The sequence below is a fragment of the Triturus cristatus genome, chromosome 3_1 (assembly GCF_964204655.1).
Source record: "Triturus cristatus chromosome 3_1, aTriCri1.1, whole genome shotgun sequence".
In the NCBI taxonomy this organism is placed as follows: Eukaryota; Metazoa; Chordata; class Amphibia; order Caudata; family Salamandridae; genus Triturus; species Triturus cristatus.
In genome coordinates this window covers 123,735,411-123,758,212 of record NC_140583.1, presented here as the reverse complement: position 1 = coordinate 123,758,212, position 22,802 = coordinate 123,735,411, and the positions used below count along the sequence as shown (strand labels likewise).

The 22,802-nt window shown below is 46.5% G+C and overlaps 1 protein-coding gene across 18 annotated transcripts in view; it reads right to left on the bottom strand.

The window, feature by feature from the left end:
* PPFIA1 (PPFI scaffold protein A1) overlaps positions 1 to 22,802 on the bottom strand; it is a 775,827-nt gene that overhangs the window by 316,011 nt on the left and 437,014 nt on the right. For 12 of the 18 annotated variants that reach the window (XM_085643557.1, XM_085643540.1, XM_085643545.1 and 9 more), the window contains 2 exons: positions 17,206 to 17,425; positions 32 to 121 (listed from right to left, as the gene is read on the bottom strand). In XM_085643557.1, coding sequence (XP_085499683.1) covers positions 32 to 121; positions 17,206 to 17,425 — 310 coding nt within the window. The remainder of the gene's footprint in view (positions 1 to 31; positions 122 to 17,205; positions 17,426 to 22,802) is intronic. The other 6 variants (XM_085643548.1, XM_085643552.1, XM_085643553.1 and 3 more) reach the window with 1 other exon arrangement.

The following is a 22,802-nucleotide window of genomic DNA, read 5'->3' as shown; positions in this document are numbered from 1 at the left end:
GTAAGGCTGCAGGGCTTCAACTTTTCTTTACCTGAGAAGGCTGTGAAGAATCGCTATATGTTGGGGTGGAACTGGGAGGGGAGCTGGATGAATAAACTACGGACTGGTGGGTAATAGAGGTCTGGAATAAAAAATGAATATAGCGATCGATGGTAAAATAATAATAAAAATGGATAACACTTTCTGAAACAAAAAGTACAACAACACATGATAGCAAATATAGGATAACAGATGAAACAAAAGAAAAATTATGATGATTGTCGGCCCATGGATGATAGGATGAAAATAATATGTTTGATTTATAGGTCAATAACACAATAAACTGAATGCATAACAAACACAAAGATGAGATCAACTAAATAAAAAGAGAACCAAGAAAAAAGAAAAAAGAGAACCAAGAAAAAAGAAAAAACAGTGCATGTGTGCCAGGACAGAAGGTCAGTGGAACAGAAGACAAACCAATCTCCGATACACTAGCTAACAATATAAGAACATGAATTTAACAAATGTGTGCATTCCGTGAACTGTCTGGGCTAACATCATCTAACAAACTGAACAAAATCCAAATACAGTGGTCTGTGATTTGAAAGCACTGGAGTGAAGAATAGGTCTATGTCGACATGACGTCATCTGGTAGAAGTCCGGCGCTTTGGTAATTTTGCAATACCCAAAAACAAATCTATCACTACACTAAATACAAAATATAAACTGTGAGGAAATGCGGTGTATTATATAGTGTTATTGTGCAACCTCACCCCCTTAGGACCTATCAGGTTTTGTTTGTTAAACTTAACTCAAACCTGCGTAGCTGTGGCTCTGAGCAGTCAGGCTTACATAAAAGAACAAGTGTAAATCATTTAAACAGCGCCAAAACATTTGCAGGAGAAAGGAATGAAACACAAAAGAAATCCAACAACAATTTATAACAAGCATTTGCAATGCAATAGGTCTCGCTTTTGCGAGAGTTTAAGCTATTGGCATTGTAAATGACAATGCCTTTTATTTATGTTTTAAAAACCAACAGATAAGAAAAAGGCATTGCCCTTTAGAATGCCAATAGCTCAAACTCCCGCTACTGCGAGACCTATTGCAAATGATTTTTTTTGTCAGTTTTGTATAGTGCGAACTCGACCAGAGGGTATTGGAGAGCTTTACATGAGCACCAGTTACATTACCGAAGGACACATTCTTTTTTATTAGGCACCGGGAGATTAAGTGATTTGCACAGAATCACAGGATGCTGAGAAGATGTCGAGACTCGAACATGGTTCCCCACCTTCAAAGTTTGCTGCTCTGTCCGTTACGCCACAGCAGTAGCACTTGATGGCGGTGGAAGCCGTACATCAGCCTTGCCCTTCTTAATACTCTGAAAACAGTTTACCTCAATGACGCTCTTTTGAGAGCTGTGCCAGCAGCATCGTATCAAGGGCCTCCTTTGCACCATAACCCCAACTGAAGGTCTTGTGTGAAGCTCCCTATCCCGAGGTTTCATGCAGTTGCATATTTTGGGCTTCAGCTCACTAAGCCAGTGCCCACAAGTGTCCCTTGTCAGCACAGCTTATCTAGCAGAATACATGCTTTCCTGTGTGTGCCACTCTGCCTACTCAGAAGCAAACAAAGAATACAGAGTGCATCAAGCGTTTCACCTACACCTGCATCACATCATTCATTCATTCATTCATTCATTACAGCTTCCCAAGCACTTCACCGGCCCCTGTGCATTGCCCACAGGGATATTCATGTACCTAGACAATGACCTGCCATTAAAATGAGAGGATGTTGCCCGTGTACAGTAGCACCTGGCAGGAGGTGATGTGTGCGCGCGCTGGGAGGGCCGGGCCAGGAAGGGTAGAAGCAACACGAGGGCGGGGATAAAAGCCCAGCAACACGGGCTCTCCCCTACCCAAACAGTAATCAAAGCCCATGGCCTCTGCCACTGGCTGCTCATGCAAAGGACTGACTTACCGGGCCCTAAACTGAGAATACGAGGAGCCGGGCGCAGCTGCCACATGGGATCACACGTGCGCCCTGCATAGGCTCGAACTGATGGATAGGTCTGTGTGAGTGAGGTGCGCTTCCCATTACGTCTTCAACTGCTGCAGTTCGTAAAGCCCAGTGCTGACAATCGCTGTGGGTGTGGTGCTTTAACAAGCTCTGTCTGATATCTGCTGCCTAAGATCCCAAGAGGACCCCTGCTGGATGACACTTTCAGTCAGCCCTGGTTCTTGCCAAACAGACTTCGCACTCGGGGACTTGCAGTTTTCTACATTTCTCATTCTATTCACTGGATTGAATATGGCAACGAGCAAAGTGTGCCTGTCTGGGGGAAACACGTGACACGTTTACAAATAAGGCACCCAGAAGCTCAAAAATATGCAAAATATTTAATTGGACAATTTACCCGATGTAGGAGAGTAGGGTCTGCTTTCTATGTTCACCCCCACTTTTTGCTTTTGCTTTACTGGTTTTCGACTTAGATGTGGCTGTGGGCCTGCCAATCAGACCCACAGCCCTGCTGTTCTCTCTCTAAATTAATACTATGTACTTTAGGTGCATAACCCATTTGGATAGGATCACCTTATTGGCCCCTGTACAGTGTACCCTAGGTACCCAGGGCATAGGTGTACCCTAGGCCTACCAGGGGCTGCAGCATGTATTATGCCACCCCTGGCCTGGCCTTCCATTTTTGACACAACTGGCTGATCACTCAGCTGGGGCAAGGTCGTGTAATCACCCCTTGCTTAGGTGTAGTATTCCTATACCTAACTTACATATAGACACATGTGTACCTATCAGTCACTCCTATGGCAGGCCTTAACAATCCTGGAGGCAGAGTGCTTGGTAACATGTGAGATGGTGCTCTAGCATGAGCTGAGCCTGTCTGCAGCTTTCGGAACCAAGTCCTTATAGCTGTTCTATGATATAGCCTACCATATACTCTTAAAGTGCCTTATAATCTTAGATGGTTATGGTAACTATGGTTTGGCTTTATCGAAACATGTCGTGTAAGGTGTCTAACACTGTGGAATAATACCCCCATGCCATTTCTGGACATGCGGATATTATTCCCCCCTTCTAGAGGGAAAGACATGTTAAAATCATACTTCACTGTTAGCCTCTGACCAAAGCCTCAGCATCACAAAATGGATGCTGCTGCCACGACACAAGTCTGACCTCCTGCAGCTGGGAGTGATCCCAGCCAGGGAGGCCTGGACAATAGGTTTCCTGCTTGGGGAGGTGCTAGCACCTCCCCAGACAGCCTTTAGTGTATTGGGGCAGGGTGGGCTGAAAGGAATGAGACATGCCTGGGGCACACAAGGTGTTCCTTGCATAGTCCAGTTCAAACCGGCGCTGGGGCACTCCAGCCCCAGCTCTGGCGCGAAACTGGACAAAGGGAAGTGGGTGTAACCACCCCCTCCCAGGTCCCACCCATAAGGCGTGACCTAGCAGGTATCCCAGCCCCCCAGATTAGTATAAGAGTGGGAGTTGGGCCTCAAGGCTTTAGATTATCCTGAACCTGCAAACTTGAACAGAAACTCTGGACCTTCGACATTCGACGAAAGAAGAAGACTGAAGAATCTCCCTTGTGGCCAAGGAGTGGCTACCCTGTGCAAACAGGCACCATCAAGAGACTACACTTTGATTTACCCACGTTCTACGAGGAACCGACTGCAGAGCCCGACCAGAGCCTTGACTTCCAGACTTCTCCGACCCTGATCCACATCCACAGCAGAGCTGAGATCCGTGGAGGCGACGAGCGACGTGGGACCGGCTACCTGGGAAAAGTGGCTAGTAACTTCACGCGCAGCTTCTGAGGCACCCTCGAAGTTGTGCACCGGGGATTGAGAAGCCCCAACCCCAAGCACCATCTGCACCGAAGATCAGCCCCCCACACTCCACGAGTCCTGCGTGGGGCCCTTCTGCATTTTCCTGCTTGCCGCGTCTGTCCGGTTGCTTGCCCGCTGGCTAGTGGCCTTTGTGACGACGCACCCTGAAATCTTCTGCGCTGGTTTGGCTCCTCCAGACTGGCTCCCGCTTCTCTGCAAAGAAGAAGCACCCCAGACCTTCCTGGTCTGCACCAGAAGCAAGTCCTCCGTTCTTCGTGGGTTCCGCTTGCCAAGGCTTGGTGAGTCCTAGTCCAACTTAGACGCCGCCGACAGCAAGAGCCTTCGTGGGACAGCTCGCCTCCTGGTCCTGGTCGTCCTCGACGCTTCCTGGTCCTCCTGGCTGCAGCGACAAGCTTCACCTTCACCTGCAATCTTCACGACATCGCCTGGTTCCTTCCTGGTTCCACGTGGTCACTGGCTAGTGACCTTGACTCTGTCCCTTCTGCTTGCAGGTCTCCTCTCTTCTTGATCCCAGCCTTGGGAACCACCGGACACTCTTCACTGACTGCCTGTCAGCATCTTTCTTCAGGCATCCATAGGAGTCGACGACGAAAACCGACGCAACTTCACCCCTATGCACCCGCAGCCTGTGGGCTAGGTAACTTGGGTACTCCGGTGCTCATCAGGATAGTGACTATCCTAGTGTCTAGTTTTCCAGTCTCGACTTCCTAGCTACTCCGGAAGTGTCCTAAATCTATCGTTTTCTAAACTATACTATTGCTAGTGACTTTTACGCATTACGCGCGAGTGTTTCCACTCTGCACACGAATCCCGTGGGCCTCCCACTTCCTAACTAACGCTAGTGTAGTGTAGCCCCAGCGATTCCCTAGGCCTAGGCCTATTCTATTTCCGAGACAGTGGTCCTTATACCACTTACTTAGTATATGGTTTGCGTGGCCCCTAGGGCCTAACTGTATTACTTACCTGTGTGACTTAATGTATGCTTAAATAAGACTGTGTTGTACTTACCTCTAATCTCATAAAGAGTGCTGAGGGTTTGACTAGAATAAATACACTTTATTTTATATATATATCTGTTGTGGTGTCCTTTCATTTGGTATTCAAGGGATTATATATGGTATCACAGCTGGCTTCACATGCCATTCAGAGTTTAGCCTAAGACTGCTCTTGTCCATGCTACCACTAGGATAGCTGGTCTATAAGGTTGACTTTACAACCAATCACCATAAGGGTATTTGGACTGATATAAGGTGTACACTAGAACTAGTGACATCATACATCAGGCCAACTTCTCACACCCGACACCTTGTGGATGGTTTGGCTGTGCATAGGCTCTTATAGCCAAGCCAGGCCATGTCTCGGCTATGCCCATGACCTCTGTGGCGCACCTTTACATGGCAGCAAAGTACAGTGTCACTGCACGCGAGCCTGACGGTTAGCACTTCGGCCCGGGCGTCAGAGAGCTGTGCTGGGATCTAGCGCCTATATTTGCATAGATCAGCCAGGCACTTTCCCTCCGACCCGCACCGCTTGCAACCCCCTCCTTTCATCAGTTTCTGTTACTCATCATACACTTCAGGGCAGAGCCTTGAAGAAAACATGCACATGACTGGCCCAGCTGGCCAAAACCCTTCCGGAAATAGAGGCCGTTCGAGTTAATGGGAACGAGGTGGTTGCTACATAAAGAAAGTTACATCTATTGTAAACATACTCGCCTTTCTATCGAACCCCCTCCTTTACTAGCCCACTTGTATGAAGAAAACCCACTCTTCTAATCAAAACACATTTACACGGTTTATCTGCAGTCCGAGGGAAAGTAAGAAGTAAAAGCAACTATTGTGAAAACAGACAGAAAACTATCGGCTCAGCTTCTTACTAGCACTGCCTCCTTTCTCTGTCAACACACTCTTTTCCCTTGGACTGTGGCTATCTGCGGAATGTTCTTCAGGTTCATGTTCTGTCTCTCCTCGAGTCCTATATTTGTCCACCCACAAGTAAACAATTTTAAGGGTCTATATAAAACAGGAATCAGCCCGCAAGGTTTAAAAGCTGCATTTGTGTCCGAGGGTGGTAGGAGGGCAGCAGTAGCGACGGAGGTAAAGCAACTTAAAAAATAAAGTTCACTAAAACCCAGAAAAGGAAATTGGGAGTAAGGAGACTGTGCTCAGCCGGTGCTCCTAAGTCTTAACCAGAAGAGACATATCGGCTAAGTGAACGACTCAGGGTACAGCAAAAAAGAGCGACGGAGCAGTGAGCCAATGATTAATAGCAGGCGGGAATAAAGTGGTTTTATTGAAGACATAAGGTCTTGCAGACAGCGCATGCGTGCTGATGCTCGACCTAAAAATAGACTAGAGTTTAATATATTTTTAGACGCCAATAAGATCCACTAGAGGGTCCCAGAGATACAGAATTTACAAGGTATAGTAACTCACAGCTTTTTACTTACATCATTTGTATTAGCCATGCTTGTTCACGTGTAACACTTCACTGAAAAAGTTTTCAAGAAAAGTTGGATATGTATCAATGTAGTTTAGAGTTACTTTAGGTAACCAACTCAGGAAAGGAGCCAGTCAGGGGGGACCAGTCCACACAAACAGTTACCTCAATGAAAAAAGCAGTCTCCAGTAAAGTTCCAGCATCACTGGCTTCTTGCCTTCGACTTTTATAGAGTCATCCTGATGTAAGGGATACAGGATGCTGAAGATGCTCCAGGATGCTGAAGATGCTGTGCAGTCAACAGGAGTCTTCCTGGGGCTACTCATATATCCACAGGCTAGGTAAGGTAAGGCGTTCCAGGCCACAGGGGCAGACGTCCCTAAAAGTCCTCTTAAGCTTGGAAGAAGTCCAGTCGCCAGTGGGCTGCCATTCGAACAGTAGTCATTTCAGTGGTTCCTTTCTTTTTGATGGTAACTTGCCTTATGAGCGTTTCCAATTCCATAGGGTGAGACATGCATTGCGGCAACTCCTAGGGGACGACATGGCTGAACCCCCGGAGGTCCCGGAGTGGTCCTTTATCATTAAGCACAAAAGTCCCCATAAGCTAATGTCTAAATTAGATCGTATGGCGATGTCGCAGAGATTGCAGGAATACACTAAGGCTAGATTAGCCTGGCAGAGAGACCTTGAAACTGCAATAGACAACGCCATGTGGGTGTACTGCTGTTCGGGGATTCGTCGTATATCTTTGCATGGCAGGCACAGGTTGATCCATTTCAAGTTCATAAATAGAGTTTATTACACTCCGGAGAGGCTGCATCAGTATGGCCTATGGGAGGGGTCTGCATGTGAAAGATGCAACCACCCTGTGGCTGACTTAATGCATCTAGCGTGGTACTGCCCTGGTATACGCAACTTTTGGGAAGCGATCTATAAGCAGATAGCTAGAGCGGCAGAATTAGATCTAACTCCAGACCCTGCGGTGGCCCTGCTGGGACACTCTAGAGTGATACCCAGGGCGGCGCGACGGCTGGTTGACATGGGTATGCTCATAGCGAAGCGTAGGGTTGCGCTTTGCTGGATGCGGGGCCCCTTGCCCACGGTAGCGCAGTGGTCGCGAGATGTGCTTTACTGCTGTACTCAGACGGAGAGGTTCAGTGAGCTTCTCCCACCACGCAGCAGGCCCAAATTTTTTGGGGGGCTATATGTCGATTATCTCGGGAGGGGTGGTGGGGCTGCGGAGACTGCGGTGGGGACGGACACCATGGAGGCCCCGGGGAGTAGTGCTGGAGGAGCGAGCGATGGGAGGGAAGGCACATAATTCACTCACTGGCGCGCTTTGGTCTGAAACGAATGATAGGCATTTGCGACACCTCAGGACCGCGTTGGGCGGATTGGCGCTGGGCGCAACAATAAGCTCTAGGTGGGTTGCTGACAGGACACCTCAACTGTTGTGAGTGGGGGGTGGGGTGGGGGTTAAGTTCTATTTGGGGGTTGTGTTTTTTATGGCAAAAAACTGTGCCCCCGCAAGGGGGAAAAGTCTAAAGGAAATGGCATACAGGAGTAAAAACAATGACGATATTTGGTGCCGCAACGTCTGAACACAGTGTTGTCCAGCCTCCGGGATGTGGGATAAACTGATAGGATGTGTGAATATTTGCAACATGGCAGCCGGCCTCAGGGTTGTAGGCGCACAGCTATGTATGTCCTCATGTGTTGTCATTTAAAAAAAATAAAAATAAAAAAAATAACTTGTCTTATGGGTGACAAAGCTGCACTCCGATTGTTCTCCCAGGCCCAGCAAATTCAGGGACAACATTTGAGCACCAACTTGCCCCAGCAGGGTTCTTCAGGTGTTGGGGACCTGTGCAGGGAACAGGAGGTCAGTCAACTGACCCTTGGAGTCTCTTGCTTCAGCTGGGCTCAGGAGTCGACTTCTCCACAAGCAGGACATGGTAGACAGTCTTTTGCAAGCCACCAGGTACAATTAGAGTCCTCTGTAGGCAAACTCCAGAAGCTTCTCCCACTTCAAAGCTGGCACCAGGTATAAATATTAGACACCATCAGAACCATCTCTTCGGTACAACTCCTGTACCAGTGAATACTAAATAAAAATTATGCCCTACTGCTTGAGATCTACCTTGCTTTCCGAGTAGGAAAACTGGAATTGCACCCTTCATCCCAGGCTTGCATGTCAGCTGAATGACCTCCTGATGTTAGAGATACAGGTACATAACAAGCTCCAGAGGTTCCAATGCATCTGCCCACTGACCTCATGCCTGGACCTACCCGAGCCCTGCTGGCCTCTGTGGGAGAGAGTTCCTGATTCCCAAGAGGTGCCTTCCAGGCCCTGGACCCTTAGTGTGGTATTAGTTGATTTCCTCTTAGAGAAGCAGAAATGCTCAAGTTTTGAGCTCTTCGCAACCAGGTCCATTCGCACCAAGATCTTGCCACCAGTGCCATCGGACAATGTAAACTCCGGTGTACTGACACTTCATGCTACAGCAACTGCCACCAATGACTGGTATAGTATACAGAGCCAGCTTCCTATAACCAAAGTGAGGTATTGTGTGCACAGAGTCCAGTGGATCCCCAAAGGTAGGCAGAGGTAAAGTTGGATAGCACCTCACTCTCCATTTGTGGTAGTGTGGTCGAACAGTAAGGCAGTATCAGAGGACAGTGTTAAGCATGTGTTGTACACACTCAGTCAGCAAATGAATTCACACACTCAAAGACTGAACTTCAGACCAATTGTTTTTGTATACAAATATTCTTTTAGTTATTCTATTTTCTAGAACCAAGCAAGCCTGGCACAGGTCAGCAATAAATACTTTACAGTAGCAATGCAATTGAAATACAGTTTGAATGATAATTGTATATGCACTTCATTTTGATTTACAGTATGGATGCAGAGAAACGTAATACTTAGCAAATGCAGTAAAAAGACTTGAATAGGCTTTTTAGTAAAATAGCAGCTAAGTAACTTTTGAGATTATCAGGCGTACACAGAGTAGTATACCTAGATATTACTCTGGCACATTTCCTGAAAACAGGTAAGTAAAATAGTTTTTGTTAGATAATGCAATTTTAAATAATTTATTTAGTTTCTCAAACTCCACACTTAGAAACTTTCCACAGAAAAACAGTCAATGTTATCCTCTGGAGGAAAATATTGTTATCGGTTTTGTGGTAAGTATTTGGTAGTGGGAGATGAGGTTCTGAGGGTAGACTCAGGGGTCCCCCAGGGTCAAGGATGCACTCTAGTTACACCCTCAGCGGCACTAGGGCGGCCGGGTGCAGAGAGCTGAGGCCCAATGTTATCCAATGGGGGATAGGGGGCCTCTGGCTGGTGGCTGCTGGCAAGCAGGCCACTTGGTTGTGGGAGCAAAGCTCCTGGATTTTAGCTCAGGGCAAATGGGGAAACAAAGTAGCACCAAAAGGTGCACCCTCAGCGGCACTGGGGCAGCTGTGTGCAGGGTGCTGTTTCGACATCGGGCGCCCTGTTTTCAATGAGGAACCTCCGATTTGCAAAGGCACTGCAGGCTTGGGAACGAAGGTCTTCTGGTTGCCGCCACCACCACCACTTCGAGAGGTAAGTTCGGTGGTTAGGGGTTGGTTAGGCACCGTCGGTTTGGGCACCCAAGGCCGTGGTGCGTCAGGTGCAGGGGTGCCTTTCGGGGTTGGATCTTCTTACCAGCTCCTGGTCGTGGTTAGGGGTACCTTCCTTAGGCTGAAGGCGTCGGCTGGAGGCTTGGGGAAGGTCCGGAGTCACCGGATCTCAGGTCAGGATTGCCGGGGTTATCTCCTTGTGGTGTTTGCCCACTCGAGCTCGGGTCATGGTCGGCGGGTGCAGAGTGGGGCATATCCGCGGTGTCCGGCCGGAGGCAGAGGTTACAGATGAACAAATATGATGTTCACGGGAGACAGTTTTTGAAGGCAGGCAGGTCCTCCGGGGTTTTTGAGGTTGCTGGCTGCAGGACACACCAGGAATTTGCAGGAGCAGGTTCGAGGGGGAGACAGGCCGGTAGGGCTGGGGCCCAGTCAGTGGGTGTCTTCCTCTTGTTAGCTGCAGCACGGCTGTTCGGTCCTTCTTGTTTCTTCTAGTCGTTTCTTCTTGTTTGAGGAAGCGAGGTTCTGGGGTGCCCCTAAATACTAGATTTAAGGGCGTTACAGGTAGGTAAAAGGCAGGGACCAATGGGTCCCTTCCCTGGGGTGGGTACAACCCATATTATGCCACCGTCTAGTGGGAGGAGGGGGTGGGGGGGGGGGGGCATGAGCATGTCCCTGGTTGGCCGAGTCCCCCATCTTCAAGATGGCGTGGACTGAGTTGTGGTTCACCTCGCCTCCCCCACCTGGGGGGTGGAGTTGGCAGAGGTGGGCACACCTCTCTTCCTCACTTGTTTTTCCTGCCGGTTCTCACACCCGAAGTGGGGGTCAGAACCAGTGGGGACCAGTTGCTGAGAGCAGCAAGTGGCCTGGGGAAGCTCACAAAGGCGGCAAGATTTTGTAGCACCTCGAGAACCCTGCCCATCCTGGGGGAGGAGGCTTGGCACCTCATCCCAGGATGTGCATTGTTTCAGGCTGCAGAGAGCAGCAGGCTCTCAACCCAGGGGACCAGAAACATGTCTGGTGGTGGCAGCTGAAAGTAGCCGCTCAGCCTGGACACTAGTTGTAGGTTAGTTCTCAGGGGGCATCTCTAAGATGCCCTCTGTGTGCATTTTCCATTAAATCCCACACTGGCATCAGTGTGGGTTTAATGTGCTAAGAAGTTTGATACCAAACTTATCATTTTTCAGTGTAGCCATTATGGTGCTGTGGAGTTCGTAATGACAACCTCCCAGCACCATATACTCTTAATGGCAGCACTGCACACAACATCTAAGAATAGACTTAGACACTGTAGTGGTACAGGGCTCATGCACCTGTATCCTCACCACTGGTATTGTGCAACCAGCTAGAGGGGTGACTTATCTATGCCAGGGTAGTGGGTTGTAGGCATGACACACAGATGTGTGCCATGTCAACTTCACTTTGTTCTGCACCAAAACACGTGTGTGTGTGTGTGTGTGTGTATTTGTCCCCCTATAAGGGTGGCACAATAAGTGCTGCAGCCCTTAGAGGCCTTCTTTGGTCATAGTGCCCTAGGTACCTGTGTATCATTTACCACGGGCTGACCTGTGGCCAGAGATGCCAATTGGGTTTAGGCTTCAATGCAGTTTTAGGTAAATAACAAAGGCCCTGGGTACCTGATTAACAGGAGCCCAGGGCACACTCAGTCAAAGCAATTCAGCAAAAAGTGGGGCACCTATGCAGAAAGAGGGCACTTTCTCACACTGGCAAAGCAAGATCTTCACTTAACGACAGAGCATCGACAGACCGCGGTGAACGCCAACGTGAATCCAGGAACGACCATCCACGAAGGCAAACAGGACTGTTGAGCTACAGTGATCGACGTCTGCAATGCCCCACCCTGCTGTTTTTGCTACAGCTAAGACCATCCGCGACACTCCCCCCTGCTCCATGCAGCCTCCTTCACCGCGAACAGAACTCGTAGATTGGACTTTAGAAGGCAACTTATTCAGCAGGGCTAACCTGGTCCCTGTAACCGGTGCACACTTCATCGCAGTCAGCTTGAACTTGTGACTTTTATTTGATCTGGCCGGACCAGATAACTGCAAGTGACGCTTAGTACCTTTAGGCACAAGATTCACTTTAAATCTTTGGAATTGCATATCACTGGTTCTACTGATTGAATTGTTGTTATTTTGGTGTCAAACAATAAAAAAAAGGTTTTCTATTTTTCTAAATTGGTGGATTTTCTTGTGTTTTGTTTTCACTTTATTGATGTTTAAGTGCTGCGTAAATACTTTACACATTGCCTCGAAGTTAAGCCCGATTGGTTTTGGGCCAAGTTTCCAGAGGATTAAGCACAGGGTAATTGTCACTTTCTTGTCGTTCACCCAGACAAGGATTGCAGCTGTTGCTTGAGTAAGGTTTTACCCCCTCAACTAATAACCCAATTTCTCACAGGTTACCGGTTGGATACACACCCATGGCAAGATCATTTTGGCAATTAGTTTGCCTCCTCTGTCCCCACTACCAGCCTGTCTACCTACACAATAGGGCAACCCGTCCCATGCGTCCTTGCTACTTGCCCTTTTAAGGTGACTTCCCCTTTAAAGCTTGCTTTTTGGGCCAACACACCGTGTGGGTTCCTGCTCAGAGGAGGTAAGAACTCCTCCTGTGGCAGGCCACTACTGCTGCCTTTCCTGGGAGGAGTTCACATGTCTCCCCAGGACGGCAGAAGGCGGTCTCATGGCTAGCCTCAACAAATGTCCACTAGAAGACTAGGCAACAGAGCAGCAATTTTTAAAAAGTTGCATGTGGCAACAAGTTACATTAGTTTCGACTTAGGCATCAATTTGGGCTTAATGTAACACGTTTTTTGATACCTGGAAGTACAAACTGTGCTAGTCCCATTCAGAAGTCAGCATAGGCGAGTTGTCAGCATGTACTTGCCAATAGGGCCAATAATCTCTCTCCCAGTAAAAAAAGACAATTGCAGGTTTTTACTGCCCAGAAAATGTTAAACACATGTTATACCTTTTTAATATGTTTTACCCTGCCTTAGGACTCGAGATGTAGTAGTGACTTACACACATTAGCAAGGGAATTTGGTATTTGCTATTGCTTTAAATGGCAAAGTCGAATTAGCAGTTTAAGCCTACCCTTCCAATCTGCAGTGGCACACTCTGAATTGATGTTTTACATTATCCTACCAAGGGTAGTACAACAAGTGCTGAAGTCCCTAAGGGGACACTAACTTACAGGTCCTGGGTACCTATGGTAATATATACTATGTACAAGTTAGGCTATAGCAATTCTGTATAGGCCAATCAAACATGTGCCTTTTGCATTTGAAAGCAATTACACCAGTGTCTAGTTGTCAAAATGAGGCAAAAGAATGGAGTTGAAACCTGCAAAAAGTTTCCTCACAAACATTCAATATAAAAAAATATGACTGACTCTTATTATATTATTATTTTACATGTCTTAAGTTTTAGCAAGACATAACTGATCTTTTGACTTTTATACATTGTGTAATGAAGGAAAAAGCAAATAAAGCATGCAGCAAACAAACTCTTGCTAGGTTTCTTACAAAAACATTCTAAAACCAGACCATATAATACAAAAGAAACCTAAGCACCTAAATTATTCCAAGGTCATACATACATGCATTTTCAAATATGTCTGAAATACAAGCGTCTAACTCCCAAGTCATGCATTCACATATAGCTACTTGAATTTCATTCATATATAGCATAAACACATTCAGTGCTCTTTCACGTAAAGTAGCTAATTCATGTGAAATTGTCACTATCATAAAACTAGGCTGAACAATCTTCTAGGGAAAAGAAAATCTGGCAAATAAAGCCAAACTTGCACCACCCGCCCAGAGTTGAAAATGAACAGTGCATCTCTAAGATGGCAAACAGCTCCAGTATTCCATGATGAACTGCTCCAGCATTCCTAGGTTAGTATACTTCAAAGATTGACATACTTCGATTATTCCTCACTGTCCCGGATAGTGAGAAATAATTCAAGCATGCCAGTTTAGGAAACTGAATAAGTAGGATTACAAGAGGACAACCTTTATGAAGGTTTTTTAAGGTAAGAAGCTTCTCTGACACCCAGGACAGAGACAAAAACCGGGATCGATGCCCAAGAGCCCTTGGCTCGGGGGCTGAAGGAAATGCCATGAAGCGTATTGTAATCAAGATAGATACAACAAAAGGAGAATCTGCATAGGAGTCAAGAAGTTAACCATCGTCTGGGGGTGGTCCGCAACAGACTGTGGTGCAAATCTCTTTCAACAGCGAGCTATTGAGGTAGGGGAATACTGGTACTACCGACACTGAAGACCAAAGCCATCAACTTTGTGAACACACTATGGGCATTGGTGAGCCCAAAAAGGAGCAGGGTAAACTGAAAGCTTGTACCGCAGAAAGTGCCCTCTAGTCTACAAAATGGGGATGTAAAATAGGCGTCCAAGTTTAACACCACCATCTGTTCTCTGGGATCCAAGCAGAAAGATCCTCGGCCAATGTGAGCATTTAGAATTTATCCTGGTGCTGAAAGAGAAAAGATGCAGAAAAGGACAAAGACCTCTGTTCTTCTACGGCACAAGGCAGTAGCGGAAAGAACAACCAGACATTACAAATTTGCTTTTTCACAAAAATACAAAATCTATTGAATAACATGTTCATTAAGGATGCCTAGTCATCCTCTGAGAAACTCATCAATCTCATGCAGGCATAGTGCCTAAAAGCTATGCTTGTTCCCACTGCCTGACCTAAACTCTCTGTTGAGTCCAAGCCATAACGAAAAACCAACTTTGCAGTGTCACATCCATCTTGAATAGCCCACAGGTCATAGGGGCAGCTGGCAATAATTCAAGCCAAGAAGTTACATTGGGCATGCCAGTAGCAACTTAAGAGGCAGCAGGTGTTGATGGATTTCAGAACAATTCTTGCAGATGAGAACATCCATTTTCCAAACTGTTCCCTGTGTTTTGACTCACAATCAGATGGGGTGGAGGGAACGGGTTAGGATTCAACTTACTTGTGAATAGCTATACCACCAAACTCTCAGGCTTAGGGATCTATGTAAGAAAGTCGGGATCGCCTGGTGCTGGTCTATGCCGAAGAGCGATTTGTCTGTTAACTGGAGGTGCAGACCATGGCTCTGCCCAAGCACATCAAGGTTATCGGAAAGGCTTATTGAAAGGTATAAGAGGTTCTGTGGGTGCCAAGCCCAGTCCTGGAACCTCGGAGTACATTAGTCTTTACCACCTTCTGCTGCCCACCACATCACTACACCAAAGCAGGCACTTTTTTTGTGGCAGGGCCAGGGGGAGAAACCAGGCAAATATCTGAAGAGGCGTCCAGGCCCCTGGCATCCTGCAACTCCTCCTATGTAAATGTAAATGTAGTTGAGCTTATATAGCGCACAGCTACCCGCTGTGGGTTTCCCGGCGCTTGCTTAGGGAACCCGTCCTGGTATTCCCCTGTGAGATAGCAGGGTATCCACAAGGTGAAAGTCAGGCATCCCGCCGCGAGGGGCCGTTGTGGAGATTAAGCAAGCTATTGCCCAGAGTCGCAGAGTGTGAACCCGTGAGTCGAGGAGGCACCGGGGCGAGAATTATCGAGTCCGTGGAATTTTTAGCCCAAGACCCGCCGAGGCGGGGAATTGAACCCTGGTCCAGGACCGATCTCAGCTTCCGGGTCTGCCGCCTCTAACCCCTGAGCCACACTTCTCCACCTCCTACCAACTGTCCTCAGCACACTGGGCTATAAAGCAACCCTTCACCAAAATTGTCATTGTCAGAGTCCATGCCAAATATATTGTGCAATTCTGGGCTTTGTCATGAGGTAAGGGCATAGTAGGAGAGCTGCCGAATGGCTATGTCTCAGAGGGATCAGGACGCAGCCAAGGTAGAGGTTAGGATGAGTTTGGCTTGGAATCGAAATGCAGGATGCTTGGAGTACCCACATCCGGAGCTGGGGGCAGCACCGGCATAAAGACTCAAAGAACCAGCACGGGAGATGGAGCCAGAACTGAAGTTGTGACTAGAGCGGCTGCAGAACCAGAAATTTGGTTTGGAGATCATACTGTGTGTTGGGCGGGCTACCCGTTGAAATTTGGCTGGAGTTCCTTGGGGAACAAAGGTGTGCCAAAGGGAATCAGTAAAGTGCTGAAGATCCTCAAGAAAGGTCTGCAATGTCAATGATGGTCCCGTAAATTAGGCGTGCACTGGGATCAGGTTTGTACTCTGATGGCGATTGAGAGCAAGACTAGGAGTCCTGTTGATGCCCTCGCTCCTTTTTTGGGAGTTAAAGAGTAGCAGAAAGGGGCCTAGTCCCGCTTGGATCTCTTAGGATTTCTTTTAAGACTAACCCCAGGACTTGACCGTGAGAAAGCTCTGCCGAAGAAAAAACTTTTGGAGTAGGAACAGGAGCTTCCTTTTGACTACGACCAATTACAAGGTGAAGTCTTTCGGTGTTTGGCAAAGCTACGCTTCGAGGTGCTGCATGGTCTTAAGGTTTATCTAGGAGCAGTCGTGGCAGGTTCTGGAGTCGTGTTCCAATCTTAGGCACCAAATGCATACTTCATGAGGAAAGGAGGGGACAAGGTACCTTGTACACTGTAAAAACGTACTTCCCATAGCTAAGAAAAAAAGAGTGGAGCACCAAAACAGCCTCGGAAGGCACGGATAGAAAGAAACTGTTGCCAGCATCAATATGTGGCACTTATATGCTGGGCAGATTGTCACTTTCGAAGCAGAACGAGGTCGACTAGGGGCCCCGCAAAACCACCTACCTGCAAGCAGGAGAAATGTGTTAGAGTTTTCTGGATCCAGTCTGTCGTCTGGGAATATTCACAAGGTGAGCAAATAGCATTTAAACATATTCATCAGAAGTATCTTGCATGACAAATTAGGTGGTAGCATTGCTAAAAGATTTCAGAAAAGAAATAGACAAAAGTCCAATCAAATCGCTGAGAGAATGCCATTGGCTCTGGATCTTCACCCATGGAGAATGTATGTCACAGGCATGCATGAAATAGTATGGATAGTTGACATTTCACTTCCAGTAGAGAGGAGAAACAAGACTTGCTTATGTTGACCACCCGATACCGGTAAATAAAGATGACCCAAGAAAAAATTCCAGTCAGTCTAGTGCTTGGTATGATACAAGTAAGTAATCCGCAGGAGCCAATATCCAATAGAAATATTTTTACTGCGTTAGGTAAAATTGATGTTAGGAATTTCAGGTCACATGCCACATATGAAGTATGTGACAAATAAAAAAACATTGTTCTACAAAAGAAAAAAAAACTATAAAGAGTTCTCACTTACTAGTGTCATGACTCCTAATCTGTCCACTTCACGTGCAGGACTGTGTGGGATGCGCCTAGGTGTGGTGCGGCCACTGCCAGGAGGAGATGAACTAGAGTAAGAGGGAGGAAGTGAACTCATGGACCTAAACCGCCCAAGATTGTCCAAACTCCCACTGCCAACTCTACTTTCAATTTCTTCTGCCCGCTGTTCTGTTGTTTCTTTTTCTTCTTGTATTAATCTTAAACAAATTAAAAACACAAAACATACTTCAATGGCAAATTCGATCATTCAGAAAAATCACAATCAGTGAAGAACCATGCTAAAATCACTATGGTACTATGATTAGCACGGTAATTAAGGCTGCAAAGAAAGCAAAAAAAACAATTGCTAGATCACTGTGTGACAAAAACAAAAATCACAAAATTAGTTTGGGCCACTTGCAGGTAAATCATTTAGTTTAGTCTGCTGCAATTACTTGAAAGTCGTCAGGCCTCAGCACCAAAAATGTGCTATGGCAAACTAGGACAGTAGCATAGCAAGGAAAACACCAGCATTGAAATGGCAAATAAAATTCTCATTAGCCACTAAGTTGAACACACAAGCAGAACTTGAGAGAAGCTACAGGTAAACAATTTTTGAAACTCCTTTCGGTGCCAATTTCAGAGTTTTTTATTTCTAATTTACTAGTATATATGGATAATGCATGCATCCTATGATGAACCATATCTGGATGCAGAAAAGCTCATTTACAACACAAGTTAACAGTTTAACACACCCCATGATGGATATTAGTCCGTCAACTTTCTTAAGTTGAAAAATAATGAATGGCTTGATAATACACAAGAGTACATGTCACCAACCCTTCTTTCATAAGTAACCATTACTATACAGATTCCTCAATGACATATTTAGGACAAATACTTACAAGGGCTAAAAGGGTAGCATGCAACCATTTTACCAACACCACAGAGTACTCAAGAGGGGGAGTGAGCTTTCACATGATCTATAGTTTTGTCTTTCCCTTTACTTACAACAGACAAGTTACTTACCTTCGATATCGCCTTATCTGGTAGATACATAATCTACCTGCTGATTCCTTACCTTAGAACTTCCCAGAAGTCAGGCTGGATCTGAAAGACTTTTGCTTGAGCAATACCCTTGCGCACCAGTAGGTGGCGTCTGTCAGCTCTACGCAATGTCATTCACGCAAGAAGTTATATCCACATCACCTATATAGGTGCGACCTCTGCACGCTGACGTCAGTTACTTTTCATGACTCAACGCCAGGAGCGCGGAGCCATGAAGTGCACGGACAGTTGTGTGTTTAGAACAACTAGGGCCCTAAAAAAGATAAGTACTGACCATAAAATCCTGTCCACAGTAAGGGGAGGATGGGTGGGTAAAGAAACTGCAACTAGATTATATATCTACCAGATATGGCATTACTGAAGGTAAGTAACTTGTCTATCTCATAGAGACATCTAGCCGCAGATTCCTTACCTTAGAATAGATACCCAAGCAATACCATCCTCGAAGGAGGAACTGCGGACAAGTTAAGACCAAAACTGCCTGCAGGACACAGTGGCTAAAAAGGCACTGAGGCTGAAACATGGGTATCATAGCATGAATGGTGGATGAAGAACAGCTGCCTCCGACTCAACACGGACAAAACCGAGGTGCTCATCATGGGCCCACACCCCGACTGGAATGACACATGGTGAACCCTCCCTCCCCCACGGACCACGCACGCCACCTCAGAATCGTCCTGGACTCCGAACTCAAAATGGACAGCCATATCAATGCTGTCACCTCTTTCTGCTACCACACCCTCTGCCTACTCCGAAAGACATTCAACTGGATTTCCCTCGAACACAGGAAACCCACCACCCACACCCTCATCAGCAGCAGACTGGACTACAGCAACGCATCTTACGCCGGGATCAACAAGAACCTCACCCACAATCTCGAGAACGCCGCCGCCAGACTAGACCTCAACCTACTGCGCCACTGCCACATCAGCCAAAACCTACGGACACTACACTGGCTCCAGGCCAAGAGAATCTAATCACCTTCAAGCTTCTCACCTACACCAAGACCCACCGAAATGAACCACCGCATCACGTACCACGCCAGCCCAAGATCCCTCCGTTCGGCCCAACTTTCCCTTACGACTGTACCACACATCAATATAACCAGATCAGGAGGACACGCCTTCTCCTTCCTCGCTGCCAAGGCATGGAACTCCCTTCCCTCTCCTCCTCCGACAGACACCATCACTCCCCAAGTTCTTCAAAGGACCTCAAGTCCTGGCTCTTTGATGGAGCACCGTGAACATCCAGGAGCTATGCGCCCCCTTGGCCCCCCCACACTCCCCAGTGCCTCAAGACCCTTCGGGTGAGTAGCTGCGTTTTATAAACCCCTGATTGATTTATGATTGGTTCACTCGTAGGGGAATTTCCATTATAGTCCTAAGCACCCAGAAGTCCCGCCCTCATTCGGGGACTCCGGAGTACTACTTCAAAATATATCTTAAGTATAGACTTTCGTCTTTCTTCGGGAAGGCCTCCAAAGACACTTCAGAGAGATTATGCAGCCTATATTCGTAGGCTACAACGGCTGAATTAAACATGAAGTTAAACAAGCATTTGCAATGCAATAGGTCTCGCATTAGGAAAGTTTGAGCTTTTTGTATTGTAAATTGACTAATTTTTTATTTATGTGTTGGTATTGAAAATATTGAAATTAATAGCTTTCTCATGTACAATGTCAATAGTTTTAACTGTTGCAAATGTGACACCTATAGCATTTGTAATGCAATATGTGTTGTATTTACGTGACTTGGATGTATTGATATTACAAATAACAATGGCTTTTAATTTTTGCAAATAATTAATACTTAAATAAAAGTTAAAGTAAATTATAATGGCAATCGTTTAAACTTTTGTTAATAACTCTTGTGAAGATTAGGTTTAGTGTATTTAATTGCGCCTAAAATCCAAGAACAGAAGTTAAATATCATTTTTTTTTTGCCATTTGTAATAAATCCTAAATATTGAGAGAACAGACTAGAGCCAGTTGTTGAATGGTTGTACAGATTGATACTGTGGTGGCGGTGAGTGATGTTGTGGTGGTGTCGAGTGATGCTGTGGCGTTAATTGATGCTGTGGTAGCGGCCGTAGCGCATAGTGATGTAGTGGTGCCCTTGAGTGATGCTGTGGTGGTGCTAAGTGATGCTGTGATGATGTGATAGATAGAGTGCAATAGTCCGATAGATAGATAGAGATATATAGATAAGATAGATCGATAGATAGAAAGTGAGGGCGATAGATAGAGTGTAATTATGTAGAATATAATTATGTGGCACTGAGTGGTTTTGTGTGGAGTGTATGTTGATTTTAGTGGCGTGTAATTATGTGGCATTGAGTGTTATTTTGAGTGTATCTTGCATTGTTTGCATTGTAATTAATTGGCACTGAGTGTTATTTGGAGTGCATGTGGCATTGAGTGTAGTGTAATTATGTGGTGTGTAATTATGTGGCGCTGAGTGGTATTTGAAGTGTATGTAGCATTGAGCGCTGTGTAATTATGTGGTGTGTAACTATGTGGCACTGATTGGTTTTTGGAGTGTCTGTTGTATTGAGTGCATTGTAGTTATGTGGCATGTAATTATGTGGCATGTAATTATGTGGCATGTAATTATGTGGCTCTGAGTGGCATTCGGAGTGTATGTTGTCTTGCCTTGTATTTCTATGGTTCCTTAAACCCTTAGAGGCAATTCTTTTATTTTAACTAAAAGGATGTTAGTTAAATGGTGTTTACCGCAGGATGGTCGTTAAATGGTGGCTACGGAGAAGCTGTGTGCTGAAAGGCAAAGAGAACACGGGCATGAAAGTGAAAGCGAGGACGAAAATGGAATGAGTGTGGCAGGATGTTAGTTAAATGGTGGTTACAGGGAAGCTGAGTGCTGAAAGGCAAAGAGAACACGGGCCAAAGCTGGAAGAAAACACGAGATGCGAGAGGCATGTCTGTGTGGCAAACACTGGTGGGGCTCAGAGCATTCTGTTGCTGTTTGATGCCTGTGTGTGTGAGCAGTGGGGCTGTGTGTGTGTGTGTGTGTGTGTGTGTGTGTGTGTGTGTGAAGTGCCTAAAGTTGCAAGAAAACCTATGGTTATTTAAATCCTTAGACGCAGAATTAATGGAGCTAATGTTATCGACCTTAGAAAGATGAAAAGGGAATGAGCGCGGCATATGTTAACTTTGTAAGTGCAGAAAGCGTGCAGGGCAAAATTATTATTTTGGTTGTTTGAGACTCAGATCTGGGCAAAGCTGCAAGAAAACACGGAGGGAGGGAGGGTGGGCTGTGTGCTAAAAGGCAAATAGAACACGGGCATGAAAGTGAAATTGATGGATGGCAATGCGTCCGTGACACTAGCCCTGTGGTGGGGGAGGGACAGTTGAGAGGCGCCATGAGGAAACAATCTCTCGGCATGCTGTGCCGGGGGTGGGGGAGTGCATTCCAGGCGGGGGAGCGGACCCTTTGAAGTATGATGCCGAGGCTGTGGCTACACGTGCACGCGCCAGTGGGCTGAAGCGCTTCCCTAAACGGATTGCATGGCTGCACGATGCACGTGATAGTGCGCGTGCTCGCCATGCAATCCACTTTTGGGAGCACTTTGAAATGCCCCTCTTACTAGAGTCTCGCATAGCGATTGCATAAACGCAATAGCTAGGCGAGACCTAATGACGTTCATTCTGCAATGCCTATCATAATATGCCAAGAATTACCAGCATTATGTTAGGGACTGGTGCCCCTCTCAAGCACACTAACACTCCACCCCTGCCCTCATCCCTTCACCCACCACCCACACAAGCACACAGCAGTCAGTACTTCGTAGAACTGTCCGTCAAAGTTGGCGAAGGGCACTTTTAGACATGGGGCATGTTTTTCAAGAAAAAAGTAAAAAGTCATGGTATGCTTTAAAGTTCTAAAAAAGTGAAACTCGAACACAAACCGCAGTTCTGTACATAAGGGTGTAGGGCTGAGAAAAGAGCATCTATGCTTTTCAAATGTGTTATATGAGCTGTTCTTTCAAATCTAGGGCCAATTAGGCAGTGTGTTTCACTGTGTCGAGGGGTGAACAGTGTCCTGAGTGAGTGGTGCATTGTACCACAGGGGACTGTTACCCTTCTGAAGTGATGGCGAGGTGTGTCGAAGGTCGGAATTCACCGTCCTCTTTTGCGGGTCAGAGTCTTTACCTATTTTTGTATTATTGCATGACCCTCTCAAATGTGTCTCTAAAAACCACCATGTGTCCTGACATTTTGCCCTGAATTTCGACCCCTTTCCCTGAAATCTGCCAGGCACTGTCCAGAATTTGCCACCTTGCCAGGTTGTCACCCTCCCGCGCCATATAACATCCACTGAGTTTTGGTCTTAAGAGAGTTTCGTTTATTTACGAGGGAAAGAAAAACCCCCGAGGGGGTTGGGTGGGTGGGCTGGATTCGGTTTTCTTCTAGGAAACTCGGCCACTGCATGTGGTTTGGGTATTGTGACCTGGATAAGAAGTGGGGGGGACCTCCTGAGCGAGGACTGGTATTACGTAAAAATGCTGCGG